A 13,582-nucleotide genomic window follows, 5' to 3' on the forward strand; every position below is an offset into this window, starting at 1 on the left:
CCTATATTGCCCAGAGAACATAGGCAGTTGTTTTGATTTTCATTAGTGGGCATGGATAGAAAGAAGATGACTGTTAAGCAACTTTCCAAAGGAAATTGGCTTGTTTAGGACTAATTTCCTCAGACAGGGAAAGAGTCTTTGGAAATATGACACTGTGTGCTCTGGTTGGCACAACTCCATTTTGAATAAGTACTACTTTAAAAAACCAGAGTTATAGTTTTATCTAAACCAGGAAAAAATAAGCAAAAAAAGAATGTATTTAGGATATTACCTTTTTACTGTCCTCCTGAAATATTTATTAAATTTGATTGTGTGTATTTTTATAAATTGTGTAGTATATTTTTGCATATGTTAAGAAAGTTAAAGTATCAAATGTAATTTTGATTATATTTTGAAGAATATAATCTTATCTTAATAAAATCCTGCAATTAACATACAGAAATGTCATATTCGTAGAAATAGTGGTCAGAATTATGGGAAAAGTGACAATTGTATTCATTGTCTGTCTTGAACATTAAACTATTACTAAAATAACCTTCACTTTATTGTTAACCCCCCCCCCCCTCCAAATTATAACTTGTCAACTAAGATTGTGGAGAATACACAGTCTCAAAAGAAATGTCTGCTTTTCAATGTAATTTGTTGAGTCGAACATTATTATTTTTCATTATGGTAACCCTGAGTTGCCTGACTGGGTGCATATAAAGATTAAGATGAATGCAGTTATTCCTTGGCTGAGGTCTGCCTCTTTCAGGGCACATTCTCCCTAATGACATGATTGATAGGCAGTCCCAAATCTGGAGAGGAACTCATTAATCACAACACTGACTGAATCCAATCATTTGCTTCACCTGCACAGTGATGGACAGGAAAGGATACAGTTTGTGTGCTGACACTGAAACAGTCATTTGTCAGAGGGCCTCAACTTTTTCAATGTCATCCTGTAAGCAGCTTGACATAACATTCAGCTGCACCACTATACAACTTCAAAACACTACTTTTTAATTTTGCTATGCTTGTAAAGATGTAGTTCTTTGGAAACTTTTAGATCAAATATAATGATAGCACATATTTGCAGAATTAAATTGTTGTGACTGTAATTTCAAATTATTCACTGCCAAATTATTCACTCTAAGGACTTAAGAGCCCAAATCAGGAAATGTAACTATATTGGTCTCCTGGATTAAGACTCTTATCTTTTGGCAGTTTTCATTGCTTCATATTGTAATACTTGTGCTTTCTTTTTAGTACAATTACTACTGCAAAAGATAGTAGGAACTCAGAAGAGGAAACTATTGAGCTTGAATTGACTGAGCAGAAAATAAACATGATGGCCTTGGATATCTGCCACAAACCAGGTGGCAGTGAATACCTGAGGCAAATTTATCACATCATCCAGCTCAATGAGGTAGGGAAACGGCCTTTTTTACCGAGCAATTAGGTGTGTAGTGGCCTGAGGCAGCATCTGCTGGCAGCTAAGGGTTACTCAAGAAGGTGATAATGCTTCCTAAAGTCAATACCTGAGTCAATATCTCACTGGGTTACACTGTTCGGTTTAAGCTTTTCTGCATTTTTTTCATAAAAGGTTATTTTAGGGCATTATATGACTTTTATTTAGGTATATAGACTTGTCATGCTTCATTAACTGATTTCTGATTTCTAAAACTAACACAAAAACATTTGTATAAGTATATAAAAAATCATTTTGTTTTCATTTTGTTTTATTTTTTTTTATTTCCATTATTTTAAGGGAAATTAGATTAACATAATAATTAAAAGAATATGGATGTATACAGATTATATTTTTTAAAAAATATAAACTTATCAGCCATAATCATTTTTTTTTCTTCAGTGAAAGCGAATTTGTTTCAGCTTTGTGCAAATTGCCCAATGAGCAGATTAGACAACTTTTATTTTTGAATTAACTTCTGAAGCATTTTTCTTTGTTACATACAATACTGTCATTGCTCAGTTATGGACCACTGCTGACTGATATATTAGATTCATGAGTATACATGTACTCCAAAACTATATAAATGAACACAATTGCTATCGTAATAAAAAAAATTGTTAGCTTTACATCATATGTGCTAGTTTCTGTAATCATTTCATTTAGGAGCAAAGGTTAAAACTGGAATTTGTAACTTAATTACTCACTGTAACTTTGGGTACAGTTTGTTAATTATTTGAGGAATTGCCATTTTGATTTGGGCATAAATAGGTGGAAGAAAAAATAAATAACCAGCAATCAAGAACTATCAATAAACTCCATAAACATCTCCCAGAGTCACTCATTCAATGTCTTATTCAGAGGTGATATTCAGCAGATTCTGACCAGTTCTGGAGAACCGATAGTAGTGGAAATTTTGAGTAGTTCGGAGAACCAGCAAATACCACCTCTGACTGGAGATTTTAGAGTATCCTTCCCCTGCCACCCCCACAAAGCCACCCCCACAGAACCAGTAGTAAAGAATTTTGAATCCCACCACTCGTCTTAATCCAATGCCTAAAGTCCAAGGGTCTTATCTCTAGGGACTTTCAAAAAGCCAAGAAGTTGGGCCTGACTGAATTTTAGAGAAAAGTGTTGTACAGAGCAGTTGCTACTAAAGAGGATACTTCCTGGGTTCCATCAGATGACATTGCTTCATAGAAAGATCTTAGAGCATGCCAACTTTGTTGAATCTGGTGATCAAGAAGAATTAATATTAGTCAAGCAGGTAAATCAACTCAGCAGGCCCCAACCTTTCCTGCTTGACGTACCTGTGGGAGGGAAGAGGGAATGACTTTGTGCGAGTGGCAGGCATGTGTGTGAGCATGCCCAACTCCATTTTCACAAGCGGCCGGTGCATCTGCCCACCGCTCACACAAGTGGAGCTGCTCTCGTGGCAATTGCGCAACCATGTTCTGAATGGGCCATGACCCAGTAGAGGGCCACCGCCTGAGGGTTGGAGATCCTTGCCATAATGACACTAAGATGACACTAAGATGACACTAAGCACCTTGAATTCTATATGGAAATCTTTTGGCAGCTGATAAAGTGGTGGTGTAGCATAGGTGCAGTGATATGTGGCCATAGCTATCCACACTGGCACATTCTCAACTACTGCAGCTTCTGAATGACACTTAATGGCAGATCCAAGGCTGCCAACTGGTTCTTAAATAGGAGCCATAATTCCAGGAGGATCCCCAAATTATATTCCAGTTCTGCCTGGGGAAGTGGGTGCCACCTAGTATTAAAGATGGAAGGTTCCCCAAATATTGCCCCCCAAACCATTCAATCTTATTAGGGTTCAAACTAAGCCTGTTTCTCCCCATCCAGATTCCCCAGAGCTTCCAGACACTAAAGAGGAACCTTGGAATCAAAAGAGGCAGAAATGTAAAATTAATGACAAGGGGCAGAGATGTACAATTAATATTATCAGAGTTCAATGACAGTTCAACTCATAACACTTGATGACTTCACTCAGTGATTTTATATAAAGTTTTAATAGGATTAGGAGCTTACATGCTGAAGTACCCCACAAAGCAAGTTCCTAGGATTTCACCTTCATCCCCACTCAACAACTGGAACAGCCCTTTGAGGAAGAAAACTACAACATCATCCCCACCTCTAAATCAATTCAGAAAGATACCATGATCAATGGCAGTTAAAACCCATTGTCAAATCAAGGAGGGCCAGGATAAGAATACTACTGCCTTCCTGACTCCTCCAAAGTCATCCACAAATGTAGTCAATGCTGTCTCATTGCTATATTCAGGCTTGAATTCTGCTTGAAAAGAATAGGATAATCTGTTATTTCCAGAAACCATTAAAGTTGAAGCTCAGCTACCATTTCCATAATTTTTTCCCAAAGAGGAGGCTGGAAATTGGATTAAAAAAAAATCCCGCACGTCAGGTCTAGTGGTGGTTTTTTGAACAGGGAAAGATTGCCCTTAATGCCTTGAGGTAATCCTTAATAGTGGCTCTTACATATGTTTGGTTGGTTTTGCTTTCTCCAGTGGTACTTAGACATCTCTTTTGCTGTTTCATCTCCCTCAGATCCTTGAAAATCAGGGGGTTCCACTGGATCTGTGGGCAGCAAGGCAATGCCAGGTGCAAGTCCACTGTTGCCCTCTCATTCCAAGTGGCAAGCAAGGCCTCTGTTGAGTTGTGCATCAGAGCCTCAGGAATAATCTCAAATTCTATTTGAAATCTTGCATAGTGGTAGCAATACAGAAAAATCCAAAAGAATCAGAGAACCATGATTAGAGACTGATTTGAATGCCCCCTGTATCCAGATTGTGTTGCCATTGCCCTGAGGCAAAACCAAATTCAATCTCATCATGAAGATTTTAGCAGATATATCCTATCTGTTGCAACATGCCCTGTGGAACAGCCATGAAGATCCAGGTGGCTCAGCCCTGTTAGCTTTCTGGAAGGCTGTAAAAACCTGGTTTTTGCCACAAGTGATAGAGCCAGGCCATGACCTCACAAGCTACTTCTGACTCCATGCCAAGTCACTATGCCATATGATGCTGTAGAGTAGCCACAATGTCATCAGTGTGAATTATCTAAAATATTTATTTTAGATACAAAAGGTACAATTATTTAATTATGTTTCTGAAAATATATAGGAGAAAGTTAAATCCTTCATTTACATAATTGACTTCTTTGTTCTTCTCCAATGTAATGAGTACTCATTTGAAATTCTTTTTTAAAAGGATTATTTGAATGAACATCTATCTTATGAGGGAACTTCAGAAGAAAATCCAGCAAACATCAGACCTTTACGTCTAATATTAAGAAGCAAAGAGCAGCCTGTTTTTGACCCTTTCCAGGTGCACCACTGGTATTGCACTAATGTGTTAAAAAAGGTTAGTCATTATATGAAGAATCTAATGTTGCTTAATGTTTAAATATGTTAACAAAAAAATGTCAATGCCTTGCTCAGATTGCTTTTGAAAGCCTTGAAGTTATAATTATTTGGATACACATACACCATTGGACAAAATTGTGGGTGCTGTATATACTTGTCTTCTTTATTTAGAAGCTATCTTTCATATGGATGCAGGAAATTTGACAACAATGATTGGGGGATCAAAAAAACAACAACCCAGATTCATTATTAGGAACTTTGAAACCCAAACTTTTTGATTAAAAATAGAATGAATGAAGATAGCCAGTTATAGTTTCCCCAAAATGTACTATGTTATTTCGCTGAGTTCTGTCTCTATACTGTTGCTCTTACTGCCAGCTATCTTCATTGCTCAAAGGTGTAGTTTTTGTGGTATGGGAAGGGATGGATGGATGGAGGGAGGGAGGGAAGGAGGGAGGAAAGGAACTTGCCTTCAAGTTCCTAAAATACAAAAAGGATAGTAGTATACAATTAAATAAAGCTTTCTAAAAATTCTTAAGAAGCCAATAGATCTTTTGCCAGATTGTCTTCTTTTGACCCCTTATGCCTATAACTATACTTAACTTGGAACTTTTGGCAGTCTTACTAGCGGGAACATCTAGATCAATCTCATCTCATGAAGAATTATCTTTTTGACTCAGAACAGCTTCAGATCAGTAATATATAAAAGTGTAGTATTCTTGGTGATATTAAGTGAAATTGACATGTAGCAGAGATTTGAAGTTAATATATTGGTGTACTATGTGAGGCAAATAGTAAATCTGTTCCCAATTTATAACAGGATTGTATCAGAGAAGATATAATAAATCCCAAATTATTTAGGTTACTAAGAAGTAGTTAAGAAAATAGATTATGGAAATATTCTTACCCTATGGCACACTTATCAAACTCGCAGGGTCACATTGCTGTCTAGTGATGTTTCGCGGCGTTTTTCCAGTTTGTGGAGCTGGGGTGGCCGTGGCCTGCATGTGACACATCTGGCCTGCAGCCTGCCAGTTTGACACCCCTACCCTATATTTTTATGATGCTCAATGGTACACACAGATTCTGAAACAGCAAGAAGTCTGTGTGCAATTCTGCTCCTTCTTCCAACATAAAACCCTCATCATAGTCTTACCTAAGCAATCAAGTGTTACCTAACAATTTGACACCAATCTCAAGAATGAGATCTTTGCATATACATTAATTGGCAGAATCTCTGTGAGATGGTTATGTGCATTGGTGGGATTCAAATTTTTTTACTACTGGTTCTGTGGGTGTAGCTTGGTGGGCGTGGCAGGGGAAAGATACTGTAAAATCTCCAGTCAGAGGTGTATTTGCCCGTTTTCCAAACTACTCAAAATTTCCACAACCAGTTTTCCAGAACTGGTCAGAACCTGCTGAATACCACTCTGATTCTGTGGTTAAACTGATGGCCTTCCATTAATTAAGTAGGATTATTTCATCTTAGTGTTAATCATTTTGATTCCCCTTTTACTCTTGTAGAAAAATCCTCTTTGATTTTTCCCCTTTTAAATAAAAAATAAAATGGTTAAGATTGTTTAACCATGGAGCCACCTGGATAACATTTTATAGTTGCTAGAAGAACCAAACAACTCAGTATTTGTGTTTCTGATTTGCAAGCATCACCCTTCTGTTATAGAAGACAATATTAAAATATCTGAGAGGACTGTTGAAAAAACTTCATAAATTATAGTTGCCAGGTTTTAAAATTCTATTTTCAGAAATAGCAGATTAAATTTCATGAGAAACATAAATCAACATAAACATTAGCACAAGATAGATAAATCTATTATTTGCCTGGTGTAATAACTCACATTGATTCCTTGAAATTTGAGTTTGAGGAGAGAAGGCACCTCAACATTCTAAAAATTCTACTTTCAGTTCTTATTTTACAAACTCCTCAATTATGTCCTCTTCCCTGGTTTCCCTTTAGGTATCATGAAATCTATGAACTTTTGTTTTCTTTACCAGATATATAAAAACCTGCCTTATTTTGAAAACTTAGTAATTCACATCTAGAGATATCTCTTTTTGAAATAAGATACATATATTGTGTTTTATATTGGACTAGCAAATGGTCAGTGTGGTTCTGATACACCTAATTGCCCATTGTAAAATGAATTGATTGTTATGAGCCATGCCCCAAACAGATAATCAATATTCTCTGAGTTAGTAATACTTTCATGATGCTCAATGGTACACACAGATTCTGAAGCAGCAAGAATGTTCCAATCATTGTCTCATATGCTGAATATATTGTCTCTAGCGTGCGTGCGCACACACACACACATAATACAAATCTTGAAGCAGTCTTGTTATTTTGAATATCCAGGTAAATTAAATTACAAGGTAATTAACAACATTATCTATATTGCTTTGTAGTGCAACTTTATATAACTTTCTCTGACTTGACTTTGAGCAGCTTGTTAGGCGAACAATAAAGCTGTGCTTGAGTGTGCTGAACCATCAGTTTGTCAGAGCCAGTAGCCTGATATACTTGCTTACATATTCAGAGCTGAATTTGACCAGGAATTTATGCACAAAATTCTGTTACTTTTTGTTAATTACTTTGCTGCAGTTGGAATTATTTATAATCCCGGTAACAGTGTGAGAACTATTCCCCATACTGTTCTAGAAAATATTAATAGTGGTAACCTTGGCAATGCATGCATCAGACATTAAGGAAGGATAAATGATAACTTACCGTATTCCTGGAAAAGAGAAAGTGTGAGAAAGAACATAAACTGACCTCTCCTTGATTCTGTTTGGTATAAGAAGGGGCTAAGATAAATTCTGACAGGCTTTCAAAATTGTGTTTATTAAACTTTATAAAAATAAAGTAGCATTCCACTAAAATTTGTGGCATCTGTTTGTTCACTCATCCTGCCTCAAAAGTCTAAGAGTGCAGAGGAAATAAAATTGAAAATATTGGCAAAAATTAGTTTGAACATTTAATGAACAAATATTTTTATCGTTTTGTATATTTCTGTAAAAAGTTGATAAAAGTACTCATGAATGCTAGATAAGCTGATGAAGGTTTCATTTCAGATAAATTCAACTTAAACTGAAGATGTGTCTGTTGGATTTTTTGCTGTCTTAAATATTGCTTGACTTAAATGGTTAGGTTAAGCTAGGCTTTAATTTGGAATGCATGTAATATTTTTAGCTGCTACAACTGACTCCTCTACTCATTAATACAATAGTACTGTAAGACCTTCAAAAGCTGACAACTCTGGGTAGAATTCAGTCACCGTGTGACAGGACTGCATTGCTCTATTAACCTGCAAGTGACAAGCAATTGTTACTGTACAATAGCTACAACTTCGGAAACCTTTGTTATACTACCTTGACTTTTCAGCTAAGACATTTTGTAAAACATTTATTATTCTATCATATAAAAATAATTCAGTAAATTGATACTGTTAACAAATGATCAGATTTTTCTTCAAAATATCCACATAGTTATATCATGTTTTATTGCCTTTATTGGTGACTCTTTAGAGATTACAACTAATATTAGGGCAGTTTAGGATATACGGTAATAGGTAACTTGTGCCTCGTTCTACTAATGACAGTGCAAGGGAAGAGATAGATTATTGTTGTTGTTTCTTTTTTCCCACTGTACATTTTTATATTCTCTAGAATTCTTAGAAGTGTTTTCTTCACTCATTTTTTAAAGGATGTGATCCAGGAAGAGCATAGTGGTATGTTTACATCCTGAGAGATTTCCGTATCCTAAACTTCTGAATATTTCTACTTTATTAGTTAAAATAGGAATTGTGAAAATGAGATTGAGAAAGTCTCTGCATTCGGAGCCTGAAAGAGGAAATTGATTTAAATGGAAAGCATTCAATTATTGAGAATTCTGTAACTTTAGCCTGTCCCTTTTTAATAAATCTTGTTAAAGAAACTCTAAAAAAAATCTTGCTTTCTATGGAAGTGGGGTGACTAAGAACTTGATAATGGATGAGTAGGGATTCTAGAAGTAAGCAGCTGGCTATCCAGAAAGTCTTAATGGGAAATATTTCAAGTTGAGGAATTGCTGTTAAGAGGGCCCCTCAAGGGAGCTAGGAAGAATGTGTTTGGAAGACACCATGCAAACCTAACTCAAAATGCTTTGAACTAAATTGTGTGAAGGAGGAGCTGGGTCTAGAAAATAATGCAAAACCAAACCCTGGAACAGGACTAAGAGAAATATACAGTGTGAAGAGACCCAATAATTATTGAAAACTGTTGAGATAAAATCTCATGAGTAGAATGTAAAGATTGAAAAATATAACATTAAAATGTGTCTAGGACCCAATATTGAGAGCAAGAATTTGAGTATAAGATTCCTAATACAAACACTTGATTAAGAATATTTCAAATTCCCAGAGGTTGTGGAAGGAGCTGCTGGCTGCTTGTGAAGGAAGCAGAGGGTGAGTAGAAAGGAGAGAGGCAGTTTGAATTGCTTCCATTGCATTTCAAATTCCCAAAGGTTGTGGGAGGAGCTGCTGGCTGCTTGTGAAGGAAGCAGAGGGTGAGTAGAAAGGAGAAAGATAGCGGCCTGCGTGCCTAATGTAAGTGCATTTGAGATTGTGATTTTATTTTATTTCAAAATGACCAGCTTAGTTCAGTGTAATACATGTTTTACAGCTGTCTTTTGCAGTACTCTTTTCAAACTTGGATACTGTCCTCTTTGTAAAAAAATGACCAGTCTACATGGACAGATTACGTACCTAGAATCTGTAATCTGTGGTCTCCAAGCAGAAATTAGATGCCCAATCCAGCCATCTATTGAGCTGCCATGCTACCAGCCCCCACTACCACAAAGATCCCACAGGAAAAGGGCAGTATGGACAACCATGGGATCTGGCAGGGTGAGAGCTGTGGACCATAGATGCAAACCTTTTGCTGTGTCCCAGCATAACAGACCTTAATAAGGACACTAAAGTGACAGGTCGAGGTAGTTGTGATAATGATAACTCAAGTAAGCCGGGGATCATGGTCCTAGAAGAACTTACTTTGGAAAGGAGAAAGTGTGAATCAGGTATTACGCACCAGTCACACAAGAAGAGCAAGGCATCCAAAAAGAGAAGCCACCTTCTGGTTGGGAACTCAATTGTAAGGGATGTAAATTTAGGAAAGGATACTGAGGTTTTGAAAGAGGTCAAGTGTCTACCAGATGCTACTGCCAGCAGAGACAAGAAGCGTATTCTTAAGATAGTCAAGAATGCCAGCAAGGACTGTGATGTTGATGCTATTATACATCTTGGTACAAATGTTCTGTCCCAGAAGGATATATAAGCAGTGGAAAATACGTATAATAATCAAAAAATATAATAGCAAAGTGCCTAAAGTGCCTTTTGTAGAAAGTTGAAAAGACTAAAACAGATGAAGAGCTTAGGTGTTCAATGAAAGTAAAAAGAAACAACATGAGTAAAAGGAAGAAAAGGGAATGTTAGATCCATTATTAATAGAAGATAGAGAACAGTAAACTAGTTGGTCACAGGGAGATGGCAGGAAGACATGATAGATTGTCATGTGCTAAGATGGGTCAATCAAAGTTGTTTCTAAAAATAGGACTTCTATAAAACAGACTGCCTGGTAAAGTAGTAGACTCTTCTTCGCCAGAAGGAATGTAGTATCCTGGATGACTGGGCTTGATTTAGGTCAACTAACCCTAACCCTAACTTGGCAAGTTTAAGACTTGTGGACTTCAACTCCCAGAATTCCTGAGCTAACATGACTGGAGGAGGAATTCTGGGAGTTGAAGTCCACAAGTCTTAAATCTGTCAAGTTTGAAGACCCCTTGTTTAGATTATGTTCAAAGATTCTTTTTAAAAATCCTCTTTTAAATCCTACTTTCAGGGACTGTTCCCATGACCCTTATTTCTATGAAGCTTGACCTTAAAATATATGCCAAATTGTCTATTTTATGAGACTCTTATAGTGTTTAATAGAGAGCCAAAGTCAGAAAAAGTTGGAGTGTATGTTTGTAGAGAAGAACTGTAGCATGAATTGTATTGTTCTTAAATTGCATAGGGCCTTCAAATATCAGGCAGGTATAAATGTATGGATGTACCAGTATGTTTGTATGTAGTAATTTTTTATTCCACATTACACTCAAATACTCAGGTTTATACACTGCATTCTCTTCCATTTTCCTTAAACAACCATGTTAGATAGGTGAGAGTGAGAGTTAGTGAAATTACTCATTAAAGTGGTTGAGAATCCATTTGAATCTGAGTCTTCCTGGCTCATAACACAAAATCATACTGGGTCTTTCAATGAGGTCTTAATGAGGACTGATAGGTGTCACATATTTGCTGGGATAGTGCAGTGTCCTTTACAATTCACTCTCCTTAGATTAGTAGGGATAATGGAATTCTTGTCTCTCTGCTTCATCTTGATCACATTTCTGCCTTGCCTATGACACCTGCTTACAACCTTATGTTTATCTCCTGCAGTTCTTAATTGCCCATTTTGCCCTTTGAATCCAATTTACAGATCTCTATGTTTTGACTTGATAATTAGATTAATGGCCTTACCTTATGTGAATTTTTGAAATGGTTTCGTTAATTAATGAAAGCCAGTGGACCAAGATATTAATGAAGACAACCATCTTGGTAAGTCCATGCTTGGAATACTGCATCCACTTTTGGTAACCACAAAGTAAAAAAGATGTTAAGACTTTAGAAAGAGTACAGAGAAGAGCAACAAACATGATTAGGGAACTGGAGGCTAAAACATAAAGAACAGTTGCTGGAATTGGGTATGTCTAGTTTAATGAAAAGAAGGGCTGGGGTGACATGATAGCAGTGTTCCAATATCTCAGGGGTTGCCACAAAGAAGAGGGAATCAAGCTATTCTCCAAAGCAACTGAAGGCAGGACAAGAAGCAATGGGTGGAAACTAATCAAGGAGAGAAGCAACCTACAACTAAGAAGAAATTTCCTGACAGTTAGAACAATTAACCAGTGGAACAACTTGCCTCCAGAAGTTGGGAATTCTCCAACACTGGAAGATTTTAAGAACAGATTGAACAACCATTTGTCTGACATGGTATAGGGCAGTGTTGGCGAAACTTTTCGGCACTGAGTGCCAAAATGGGAGCACACGCACGCACGCACACGCACGCACACACACACACGTGGGGGAGCACAGGAAACTGAAAGAACAGTTCCCCGGCGCGTGCGGGAGTGCTGGAAACCGGAAGAGTTGGTCTTCATATGCATGAGAGTGCCGGAAACCGGAAGAGCTTCTATGTTCTGGTGTGCACATGTGTGCTGGCCACCTGGTCTTCCAGTTTCTGGCCGGCACGCATGCGCGCGCTGAAAACCAGAAGCTCAGCTTCCTGGCACACACATGCATGCCAGGGTGCTGCTCTTCCTGTTTCTGGCACTCTCACATGTGCCGAAGACCAGCTGGCTGGCACATATACATGCACCGGAACCCGGAAGAGCAACGGGTGATGGCTGGCATGCCATTTCCGACACGTGTGCCATACATTTGCCATCATGGGTATAGGGTTTCCTGCCTGAGCAGGGGGTTGGACTAGAAGACCTCCAAGGCCCTTCTGTTATTCTATTCTATATAACTGTAGGAAGTTTTTATATGTTCATCTATACATCAGCACTGGGTTGTGGACCAGGGATTGTGGACCACTGCTTTAACAGAATCATGAAAATCAGAGATTTCTCTGTGTCTCATTTTATAATAAACAAATCTTGAGTTCCTTTCTCATGCTTGCTTCAATATCCAGATTGTGTAATCTTGTCCGATCTTCTTATCAGGACCTGTATTGGAAAGGCATTTAATTGTTCCTTTGCAAAAGCCATCTGGAAACTACTATGACTGAAATTGGTTAAATGTGAGGTTATCTGCTAGTTATTTAATAAAAGATGTCTAAATATTTGAATAGAAGGAGCTAGTTTTACTCATTAAAGTCTGTGAGCTTACATCTGAAAGTCTTTACGTAATTAAGAAAAAAGCTGAAATATGTCCCATTAAAAATAGATAATCGAGAATTAGGGCAATGTGATTAATTTTCTGAGATGTAATTATCAACAAGCAATTTATAAATGGGTTGTGAACAAGATAAGAAAATAATCCCAATGTGGAATGAAACACATGTCAGAAAGGCATAAAAATGATGAGTTGATCCAGACAAAGAATGGTGAAACATCAAGCCAAGATATCTAAACTTTGATTGAAGGGCCCCAAATCAGCCATTTATACTGCTTAAATTTACTTTCAAAGGACAGGACATTTGATTTGTCCCAATTTATTATGAGGAATTGATTGATTGAATGATTGATTGATTGATTGATTGATTGATTTCCACTTAGATGTTAAATAATGTTGGGGACAAAATACAGCCCTGAGATTCATTCACAGGAATAACATTTGTAAAAATGCCATCTTTGCCACATCTTATTTGCAGTTGATTATTTTTGTACAAGCTTTTACAAGGAGTATTTGCTAGTTGGATACCATTGCACTGAGTTTTTGCCAGAATTTGGGTCTAGGCATCAAATTTGGCTTTAGATCCATAAATGAAGCAAACTGTCTCCTTTCTTGAGGGACTGGAATGCTTTTCTGCAGCATGAGAAAGGACCCAACAATGATCTAGAGTAACAATGATTCACAAAAGCAGCTTAGGCGTCTGTGATTAAGAATCCTTTTGTAGAAATGATGCTCATT

At 37.2% G+C, this 13,582-nt stretch overlaps 1 protein-coding gene across 3 annotated transcripts in view; it reads left to right on the forward strand.

Moving 5' to 3' along the window:
• Positions 1-13,582, forward strand: part of KIAA0825 (KIAA0825 ortholog) — a 160,424-nt gene that overhangs the window by 60,591 nt on the left and 86,251 nt on the right. For all 3 annotated transcript variants that reach the window (XM_026672456.2, XM_087958170.1, XM_087958171.1), the window contains exons 17-18: positions 1,249-1,408; positions 4,702-4,854. In XM_026672456.2, coding sequence (XP_026528241.2) covers positions 1,249-1,408; positions 4,702-4,854 — 313 coding nt within the window. The remainder of the gene's footprint in view (positions 1-1,248; positions 1,409-4,701; positions 4,855-13,582) is intronic.

This window comes from Notechis scutatus, chromosome 2 (genome assembly GCF_049901735.1).
Source record: "Notechis scutatus isolate UNSWTSFEM ecotype Mainland chromosome 2, rNotScu1.2, whole genome shotgun sequence".
In the NCBI taxonomy this organism is placed as follows: domain Eukaryota; kingdom Metazoa; phylum Chordata; class Lepidosauria; order Squamata; family Elapidae; genus Notechis; species Notechis scutatus.